Source organism: Charadrius vociferus, unplaced genomic scaffold (genome assembly GCF_000708025.1).
Source record: "Charadrius vociferus isolate BGI_N301 unplaced genomic scaffold, ASM70802v2 scaffold115, whole genome shotgun sequence".
Taxonomy (NCBI): domain Eukaryota; kingdom Metazoa; phylum Chordata; class Aves; order Charadriiformes; family Charadriidae; genus Charadrius; species Charadrius vociferus.
The window spans coordinates 3516412-3527279 of NW_009648636.1; the positions used below are offsets into that span (position 1 = coordinate 3516412).

General features: G+C 38.4%; 1 protein-coding gene across 1 annotated transcript in view; it reads left to right on the forward strand.

Annotated features, from left to right (window-relative positions):
- The first annotated feature begins 223 nt into the window (after nucleotides 1-223).
- The window catches only part of ANO5 (anoctamin 5), a 45081-nt gene continuing 34436 nt past the window's right edge, over nucleotides 224-10868 (forward strand). The window contains exons 1-2 of the mRNA XM_009886305.1: nucleotides 224-308; nucleotides 1978-2048. Of these exons, the coding sequence (XP_009884607.1) occupies nucleotides 224-308; nucleotides 1978-2048 (156 nt within the window). The remainder of the gene's footprint in view (nucleotides 309-1977; nucleotides 2049-10868) is intronic.

A 10868-nucleotide genomic window follows, 5' to 3' on the forward strand; every position in this document is an offset into this window, starting at 1 on the left:
GACCAAGGCTGCCATTGTAGGCCGTGGAATCAGTTCAAGTCTTCTCAAGCAGCACAGGCAAATTGAACGTTACTGCTCCAGGGCCGAGGTGCCAGCCTGCTCCTGCCACGGAGGGTTGTGCGACCAAATGTGTGGGCTTTCTGCTCCCGGGCTGGCTCCCTTCAGCCAAAGCTGCAGCAGCCAACTGCTTCCCAGGGCTGTAGGCAGAGCGGGCAGCAGCGCCATGGCCATGCTCCCTTCCTTCCAGCGGTCCGCTGGCTGGGGCAGCTGCCGAGTTTGCATGAGCTTAGAGCCAGCCCTGTGTGAAGGTAGACCCTCTGCTTAGGAATATTCTTGCAGAAGCGGTTTCTCAAGTAAGTTAATCTGAACATTTTGATAGTTGTTTTTTGAGTGAAGACTTCTGTGTTCTTGTTATAATATTCTCCCATTATGTGCCATTCGTTTCTTGTACGTGTTGAACGCTTGTGCTGTGTTGGGAGGTGAAGTGAATTCAGTTTTGTGCTGAAGCTGTTCCTGTAAACCTTTTCTGTGTTCGGTGGTCTGTCTTACAGCATAGTCCTGTAGCATTTATGATATATTTGGGTAGGCAGAATGATCCCAAATTGTTTACTTCCACACTAATTTTTTAGAGTTGACTTAACACTGGTCTGCCAACTTGGATCAGCATACGCAAACCTCTTTCTACAGATGCGTGAATAAAACTGAATAAAACTGAAGTGTTCGAATTATACCAACTAATACAGATTTTGCAGGCATAGTTTGCTTTAGCAAAATGGCACGCAAGGACTTTGAATGTCTTAGCATTTGGAAACATCTTCATTATATCTTATATACTATTGCCCAGTTTCTCATCACATCATATGTGCAGTTATGAATTACAGAGACCATTTTCTGTAAGTGAACTTAAGAGCATTTTGTTTCCTCTCCTTTTTTTTTTTGTTTTGTTTTTTCTTTCAATACTTCCTTGCTCTTTGATGGAGAAAGGAGTACGATTAATCCTTTTTTTTGGGAAGAAAGAGGCAACTTTATTAGATGCCTGCTCTAGATTGTGAGAAGCTGTTTTCAAAACTGATTATCCTTTTTCATTGGTGGTAGAGTTATTTAGATGCCTGATTTAGGAGACTGGTCTGTCTGTAAACAACCATCTCTCTGCTGATTAGACAAAAACTTCTTGGAGCAGGAGCCTAGCTTATGGGCTCTGAATTGCTCTCCAGAGGGAATTGTTGATAGAGTAGGTTCAGAGCCACAAAACCAGCAAACATCTCGGTATGATTTAGGGATCTAAAGATATTCAATGTGATTTTTCCCTATCATGTTAACATTTAAGTAACATTTTCCTTGGTGGACTGACTATATTTGCAGGAAAGTCATGTCAGAGTTCAATTCTGCTGCTAAAATGAAGGGGGGGGAGCGGTTGGTTGTGTTGGGTTTTTTTAATCAACAAGAAGTTTGGTAATTTAAGTTGATATCACTATTCTTGATCCTGTCACCATATCTCCATTATGTGGGCATCTGTAATCTTGAGGTTATGCGCCATTAATCTCTTAGCAAGAAAAAAAAAATTCAATTTCTAGCAAGCAACCCCAGAGATAATTGAATTTTCATAACTGATGCAGCAAAGCTCCAGGTGTGAGACTTTCATAGACAGTCACCTATCAGACATTTGAGACAAGAAGGAGTTTTATCTCATCAAATATGTGATGCTGACAGATTTTTGTTCGTCACATTTACAAAATGTGTTTCTGTGACTGCAAGGTTACAACCAGGTAGTACAGACAGAGTATATTGTGTCTCATAGAGTTTTTTCCCTTCAAAGAACCATTCTTGAAGATTTTATGTAGCTGAGTATTATTTTTCCAGCTTCTGCTTTTGCTTGTTCATAGTTCCATGCCTTCAAGGTCCACATCATTTTCAGATACAATCATACTTTAAAATAAGGAATGTATTTATGTGAATCTTTCTTTCAATGTTCCTTAGGGGAAGAGTGCAATGGACCTTTATGTGAAACTGTTTCAACCACAGGATCAGAAGCCCCGAGCAGCTCTGAGGTAAGGTACAGTACCGATGGCATTAACATACTAGTGGTAGGAAGAAAGAGGAACAGCTGCTGCGAAAGAGAGAATTAGTTTTAAAAATAATATTTCTTTTAGGTTATCTTATACTTCCTTTCTTATCCCAGTGAACATTTTCTTCCTCTAGTGTTCTGAAGGAGAAAAACCATGCAAGTAACACTGCTACTCATTGAGTCTTACGAAAGACTTACACGTGTTAGAGCTACAACACAGTAGTAGTAGAAAACAGTATGGGCCGAACAGAGTTTCCAGTATCAGTCTTGAAATGAGACTCACATGATCATTTAATGTTTTGGCAATTGGAAAAACATAATGCCTCTGCACAAACCCAACGCTTTGTTTTATGCTGCGTATTATATTGCTGGCTTGATAACGAAATCAAGGCACTCTTGCGTTCCTCTGCTCTAGGAACTTTTTGACACTGCAGCAAGATTTCTCAGAAGGCAAATGAAGATTTGAGTTATAAGAATACCTCTTACTTTCAACATGTGCAATATGAAAAGCATCATCATCTGTTCATTTTTCTGCAGTACTTCATTGCTTAATATGTACATTATGCAATATCTTAAATAGCAGTGTGTGGTTACTATTCAGTTAAGAAACAGATTTAAAAAGAATATTGAAAATAGGCGTTCGTGAAATTGGTATTTTATTTTCATTTCTATTGTGTGACTTCTTTATTATGATTATTACATGCTTAGAGGAAGATAGGAAGAGTTTTAGATAGGAAAATAAATAGCTGCTCTGTCAAAGTAGAGTCTCATACTGGCCACGAGCAGTCATCAGAAAAGATGTCTATTGAATTGAGTGTTGAAAAACTGTAGCTGTTCTGCTGAACTGTTAAGAGTAAAACATGTCCTCACCTACCTCTAAGAGGCAAATTTGGAGATGGCCCTGTGAAGAGAGAATCTGGAAATGCTTCCTAGATTACACAGCTCTTTATCTTGCTAGCTCATGCAACCATATCATCTAAATGTTTTCATAAATCTACCAGTTCTATCTTAAAAATAGTATGTTCACCCTGCTACTTTCTCATTGTAGGACTTGTAGTCATCTCTTTCTCCAGGAAAATTTTCTGTGAACAGCCATATCAAACACTTCACTGAACCCTAGGCAAATATGATTTCAAATTATATGAATCATCACACCATGATAAGCACCAGAGGCTGAAGCTGATTCTGAGTTCCTTTTGAGTGTCTCTGAGTAGACGGAGATGACCTATTTCATCAAAGCCTGAAAGAATTCACTTCATGACTTAGGAAACATGGGAGAAAGGGAGCAACGCGTGTGTCTTAAGTAGAGACAGGGGATTTGTAGAGACATGGGATATAAACCTCGTATGAGGGGTGAAAGATACGTGGTGGAGTAGAAAGGGAGGCTTTGATCTTCACTTTCTTGTCTGGGAGGTAGTTTTCCTTATGAAAAATATATCTGGTTACCCTCTCAAAAATCTCTCCCTGGTGACTTAATGTTGCCTTTTCTCTTGTTTTCTGCTTAAGCATGTTCCTCACGTAATTCTTTTTCTTCATAATTTGTTCTTAAATATTACAAGGTATTATCATATTAGCAATATTAGTCCGTAGCTGGCTTGATGACTCTGGGGTTTTTGTTTTGTTATTTTCCTCTCTCCCTCTAAGAAGAGATGACTTATTTGGCCTTAGATACTTCATTTCTCCAGATCAGCCAGTTATCTGATGCTTGCTTACATTTAAGTTAGTATTTTTCTGTGCTCTGTGTTATCCTACCCCATGTCCCCAAATACAGTTACATTTATCTGATTTTTGCTTTCTATGCATTAGCCAGACATAGTTATGGACTTACTCTTAATCTTCTTGCTCAGTTTCACACTCTTATAAGCCATGACAGGCTTAGTTCTTGATGATTAATGTCCTAGATATTCAGGTTAAGTCTCTCCTTAAAGTTTTTCTGTGAGTTCATTCCAACAGTAAGATAGCCCTGTTTTGTTTTGATTTTTTTATTTTTTTCCATGTAATGTTAATCCTTTATCTTCATGTGTTGTCACAACTTCAGTTTTCTTCTCTACAAACTGGAAGAATTTCTTTTCCCTCAGTTCTTCACTGTGCTGCCTTTTGTCATCCTTGATGCAATCCCATAGGAATTGAGCAGGGTCATCTATTCCGGCATGAAAGACAATCGGTGGTTTCTCCTCTTTTCATCAAGACCCTTTTGAGCTCAGGTCAACCTGTTTTGTTCTTGTTTTGACAGCACATTATTTTATCATTTTACTCTCTAATAGTTTGGTAATTTTCTTGTTACTTAACCACGTACTTAAGTTTGTTCCTGCAATTGGAAAATGTGAACTCTTGGAAGTCTTAAAACAATTTAAGTCAGGTAATTTTAAAACAGAAATGTAATTAATTCATAAAAACACCTTTGGGAAAGAGTTAAATGAATTTACATTCAGGACACAACTGCATTATGCTTGGGCTGTCTTTTCTTTTGGAAGAGAAGAAACATAACATACAATAACATTATGCTTCTGCTCAGCAGTAGAGAGAAAAAGCTACAGCCTTATTGTTGATTTAACGACAGAGGAGGGCAGAAAAAGAAATCTACATTCAAATATGGAGAGCAGAAAACATTACCTATCCGTAATTCAGTGGCAATTTTTTTTCTTTTGTAATCTGTAAAGAAATATGTGATTTGTACGTAAGGAAGGATGCAAGTAAAACAAAAACAAAGATGAAGAACAGTTTGTAGTGAAGCCTGCCAACATATATACAAAAGTCGGATGAAGTCCAGGACTCAAAAAGCAATTGCGTCTCTAATCAATGGTGCATTTGGTCCTTCCTTAGGATTTTGCACTTGTGCTCAAATCCACTGCTTCTTCCCTACTTTTATCCTGTTTTTTTCTTTTATCTGCTTCCTGTCGAGTTTCCTTTTTTTTTTTTTTTTTTTTTTTTTTTCTCCTTTTTAGTCTCCCACAAAGACAAAAGAAACAGGATCGCTTGGAGTTCAACGGCTTTGCATATCACAAGCCTTTCAGCATGCATCACTTCTAGCTGCTTTGTCATGCAGGGAGGCAGTGAGTTGTTTTCAGCAAAGAGCAGACTGGAGAGGAAAAAAAAAGGATATGATAGGGATATCTTCAAATAGGTGCTGCAATGGAGACTGCTTCAAATTATGTTGTTGTTAAATCAGTAATTCACAGACAGCCACTTCTGTTAGGGACAGGCAACAATCCTAATTGAGTGTCTGTGTAGAATCTACGTGAATCAGTCTTTATGGAGTTCCTGTTCCGAGAAATACATAAATGCCTCTGAAAGTCCTTTCAAGCAAATTGGAAAATGAATGAAATGAAACCTGAGAATCTGTTTTTCCTCTGCGCTTTATATTTATGCAGAGAGAGCGCTAGAAAAATATATAATGGCACAATTCTGTTTTGATCGCACAGTACATCTCTGCTCGGTGATTGTCATTAGTTGTTCAGGTTGCAAAGTGAATGAGGATAAGACCCACTGACAAAATAGAGTTTCTATTCTTAAGATGAAAGAAAGTCAGGTAAATAATTCAAGACGGGGACAAAGGTTAAAAAATGGAATTTATATTAAATTTCCCGATGGTAAAATTTTAGGCCTTTCAAGTGGGATAATTGTAAAATTAGTACAGATTTTATGGAAGACAGAATCACCTACTAGTTTGTTGTTTATCAACATTTATAAGAGGTGTATACTGAGGACTATTTGTCTGTCTGCTATTCCAATTAAGTAGTACAAAGTCACTTAACTTGTTGCCTTTGTCTGTATATGGACCCTGAGTTTCTCAGCCTCATAGAAGGCAGTTGGTTGCACTAGTCTCTGAGCAAAGCTGCAGGATTGTGCCCTGTTCTGGTGGTGTGACGGTAGGAATTAACTTTGCACAGGTATATGTGAAATTTTCACCTTTCCTGTCAGTTTCATACCAATGAAATGCTCACTAAAAATTCCTGTTAATCAGGATTTTCCATATCGCAATTTGATCATGAGAACATCTGAGAACAAGCAGTCTTTACTTAAACCAGGTTAGCAGAAATAAGTTGGCAGAGCTCCATCAAATGTATGAAAGCAATGCATTTTTCCAAAATTAGGGGTGTGACACATAGATTATTTCTTTTTTTGAGAGCAGCAGGTGCTGCAGGTGTTCCAAATGAATTGATTTTTTTTTTCCTGAAGAAACACCGTCATAATGTACGTTACTTTTCATGCTTGTTCATTTTTCAATTCAGACCTGTGGGTTTTCATGTAGAAAAAAACATAAAATACCATTATCAGTATTGTGAAGACAGACCAAATCAGTTTCAAAATCTAGAAGGAAATACAAAAAGGCTTCTTTCAAGTGTAACTACAAAACACAATCGGAGGAATATTTTGGGGGGAGAGTACATGAAATATGAGAGTGGATTCCAAAATACGAAGGACCAGCCCAGCACTGGAGCCACCGCTGCCGGCCTTCTTTATTCTTCATTTTCATTGCGGCAAAGTTGGATTATTTGAGTGTTTCTGAAATCACTGGTTGGTTCTTGTTGGTTGCTTTTGCGTTATCAAGATTGGAGCACCTTTGTGCTGTACATAGACTTTGGCATATAATGAAAAAATGGTGTCTGTCTACAAGAGTTCTTACATTTTAAATGTGCAGGAAAAGGTATGTTGACTATCACCGGTTTTACAGTACTTGACCCCCATGTCTTGAGCTAATTAATTTCAGGCAGTTGTACTGAGAGCCGGGTAAGTTCCCTACCTTAACAGGAAAGTGTTTCACAAAAGGTGTGGAGATGTACAAAGGGGTTTTAGCAGCTGGACGCTGCCGGCTGTGTGTCTTCAGCCCACAGTTCAGTGTTTCACTAGATGTATTCAAATTATATCTCAGAGTGAAGCAGCGTGGGCAGCATATGAGGGCCAGTGGGTGGCTAAACCCTGTATTTACATCTAATAGTGGAGGAGGTGGGACGCTGTGGGTGGGAGGAGGACAGGATGGAGAGCAGATGGAGGAGCGGGGGGGCAAGTGTGGCACGGAGAGGTCAGGAGCCACGGGGCAGCAAGGAAAAGCAAGGCTGTGCCTTCATTGATGTCCAATTCGTACAGTGCTATATGTGGCAGATATTTTCAGCATATAATTGGAGAAAACCTTTCCACTTAAGCGCCTCAGCCCTTAGTTCTCTACAAATAGTGCAGGTTTTTCCAGTAGCATCAGTGATGTAAGGATTAGACTTCTAAACCCAGTTCAGACGATCTCAGGGTAAGAGCATAGTGCAGCTATTTATATTTGCACTGTTTCTCGTGTGGATTCCTTGCCAAAAAAAACCAGATCGATCTTTCTCTGTTTATTTGACTGAGTTCTGAAAGGGGCATTTTTATCTTACTAAGATAAGCAAATACTGAGAGATGGCATCATTAAGAAAGTATGTAAAGATGTGAGTATGTATTACTTGCAATGTAAACAGGAACAAAAATAGCATGTTTGTTTCGCCAAATTATAGGAATGAACCTGTGTGGTTTCTCTCAAGTAAAATTCTAATAAAAGTGGAAAATACTCATTTCTAATTTCAAAAATCATACACAGTACTTTATGAAGATTTTGGGAAATATACTTTTTGAAATACACTTTCTGAAATATTACAACTCTAATGAATGATGATACAATAATGAAATGAAGTTAGTATTCTGCTTCTGTTGAAAGTTAATTTAATTTCATAGAGAACTGTCATATTTTCATGATGCGCTCACCCTGGTTGGTTGCACTGTTTAAGCCTGTCTGTCTTTTGTTTCCAGTAGCAAAACAAAAGAACAGTGGGAGAAATTATTGACTAACAGAATTAGATACCGCAGAACAGCTTAGATATTGCAAACTATTATTCATTCCAGTAGCGAAGCCTGATCTCAAAATCCTTTGCCCACGCAAGCTCACGGACGGGTCTTTGGAGGACAGCTGTGCTCTGCAGAGTCCTCTGCTCTCGGTGTTCCTGTCACCCCGGTGTGGGGTCAGGTCAGAGGACGCTGCAGCACCCTCCAGGCGCACGTACAGGAAAATAATGAGCGCCCAGATCTCAGACAATTAAAATCAGGGTAGGGCCGCACCAGGCGTGGATCGGAACTGGAAGCTGGGGAGCCCTCGCTAGTCTCATTAGGTGTAACAGCTACAATTCCTGATACCAATTTGCCTTGTCTACGCTGTGAGATTAATGATTTGTCTCCTCGCATTTGTTTTTCTTCAGTTCACGTGGTGTAATTTCAGTTTGTATTGAACAAATAGCTAAGTAAGGGGTGTCATTTGGTCTGAATGCAAGCGCAGCCATCGATGCTGTGTATGTTTTTTCTCTTTGCTATTAAAATAACAAAAAGTACTGTTAAGTTGTCCTTTATCAGCTTGTAAACATGAATCTGTGTCAAGTTGTTTAGACTTTATTTTTTAGAATGGAAATGGTGAGGAATACTGTATAGCTTTTATTAAAAGTTAGTCTGATTAATATCCAAAAATCAGTACGGGCCATGTAGAAGTCCGTGGCGCAGGCTAGAGACTCGGCTCATCTGAGGCAGGAGAGGTTTGTTTAAACTTGAACTATCGAGACTGAAAATCCAACTGTCACTCAGAATAGCTTTTCAGCAACTTACAGCCAGAAGCTACACTGTTTCTTCTGAAATAGCCTTTTATTTTAAAGCATCCTCTGCATCTGTCGCTAACAACATTATGTTTTTCCCGTGATGCCACTGGCAGGGCCTAAACAGCACTGAGACTACTTTACTCATCCCCGAACGTCAAGTGGTAAGCAGTAAGCAATATTCATGCTTCCTTGCATGAATTTGTGTGGCGTCTTCTATTACCGTATGCCAAAATGTCCCTCCCCAGAAAATTTTCCAGTTTCAAGGAAGCCATCCGTCCAAAAAGAATTGGTTTTCTAGCGTATAAAAATGAATGCGGTTTTTTGAGTTTGTTCCTAGTGATGGCTTAAATGATAAATTCAAGCAAATCGGAAGGATAATAGCCAAAATTGAAAAGTTAATTATTGATGGAGTAAACTGGAAAGTTTGCTTTTTTTATCATTGTTTTGGTTTCATGGGATATAGGGTATATTCTGACTGTGGTGTTATTAACAAATGTGGGATTCCTCTTTATCATTATCTGGAGGGCGCTCTGAGTCAGCATGATACTTTACGATGTTTTAAAGAGCAAGAAACCAACACCGACGCCATTTGAAATGTGTTGCCTTTTTTTTCTTATTGTAGTAAGTAATAAGGAAAGGCTCAAAATATCCTCTTATTGAAATCCACAGGCAAGATAATTGTATTAATTGTCAAATATATTGGAAAACTTAAAGTAACCATTATTCTTTTATAAAGAAAAAAAATTACAAAGATTCATTTAAGATAACCGAAGAAGTACATGCTGAGACATATTAAAACTGTCTGCTTGCTTACATTGGGTTCTGGTGTCTTACATTAACACATATGCTCTTGTAGCCTATATTTTTATTTTTCTTTGGTCTGTTCTTGTTAAATGTGTTCTTTTATCCAGAGAGACTTTTTCTGCGCATTTAAATTTTAGTGCAAATATCTTGGTGTCTTAAACTGCTTTGAAATGCATGTTTTCAAACTTTTCAGATTTTAACGTGGTTCAAAACCAAAACACAAGTGTGAAAAAGGTGCAAAAAGTAGCTTGCGAGTTTTAGCTACAAGAAGTATGTGGGGGGTTGTGTTTCTTTGAATGGGAAAAGTCATCGTTTTGTGTGCAGCTTTGTAGCCTGCATGAAGCATAGCTGGAAATGGGGATGTGTGGTGTTAAGAGCGTTGTTAATACACTTCTTTGAAGTGGGTAAGCACTTCAGTTGCGTGGACTCCTCCAAGGAAGAATATTGAAGACAACTTCATGCAAAGGTGATCTCTGGTATAACGGGAACTGAGTTTGCTGGGCATAAACCAGGAATTTGCCTTTTTGGTTTTCAGTAGAGTGCCGGTATATTTTCCTCTGTTGTGGAAATGCATTTCCAAGAGCTTTTTGCTTTTGGAAATAAATGTTATCAAACGGTTATATTTAGCACAGCGGCACTTTAATCAGCATGTTTCTGCTATAGCTGTAAGCATGTTAAATGCTGTGAAAATGGTGGTATATAAATATTCTGTGTGAACTGGGGATCTAAGTGAGCGTGATAATTTTGGTTTTTAAGCCATTGAATGTTTCCTCCCCTTGCAATTACAAAGGCTTTTCTTGTATTTTGATTCGGTTTGCAAACCCTTATATTTTTGTCCATTTCCATACTCTGAAATTTTTTCTGCAGTGGATTGTTAATCCATAAATTAACTAATTGCTTTGTAATATAGTTATTTTGGTTTGTTACACTGTCTGTGATAAAAACGAATTTGCCTGTATGATTATCAAAGGTATGCAGTAAATACAATAAATATCTGGTTTGTAGACTTTATTTTGTAAAGTAAGCAACATGTTGCTAATCAATTTTATGTTGCAATTTCAGGCAGTTTTCTTGTCTGGTAATGTAGAATTATGATAATATAACTCCTAGCTGTGCTGATGGGCATCACGTTATTGACATAACTTCTCAGAATACCTGTTACTCGTAGCCAGAGATTTTTACCTGTGCTATAACTCTTAATGAAGCTAATGTATGGGGTTCCTTCGCCTCAGGTTAGTGTTGGTTACTGCTTTGCTACTGAAATTGCTGCTGTAAACCAGCTTCCTGCTCAGAGGTACAAAAAGCAGAAGGTGAAGGCTGCTGAGGTCTAAACCTGAAGTCTCAGCTCTTCAAGGTTGGACACCTGTGAAACCTTGAACTCCAGGGAACCGAAT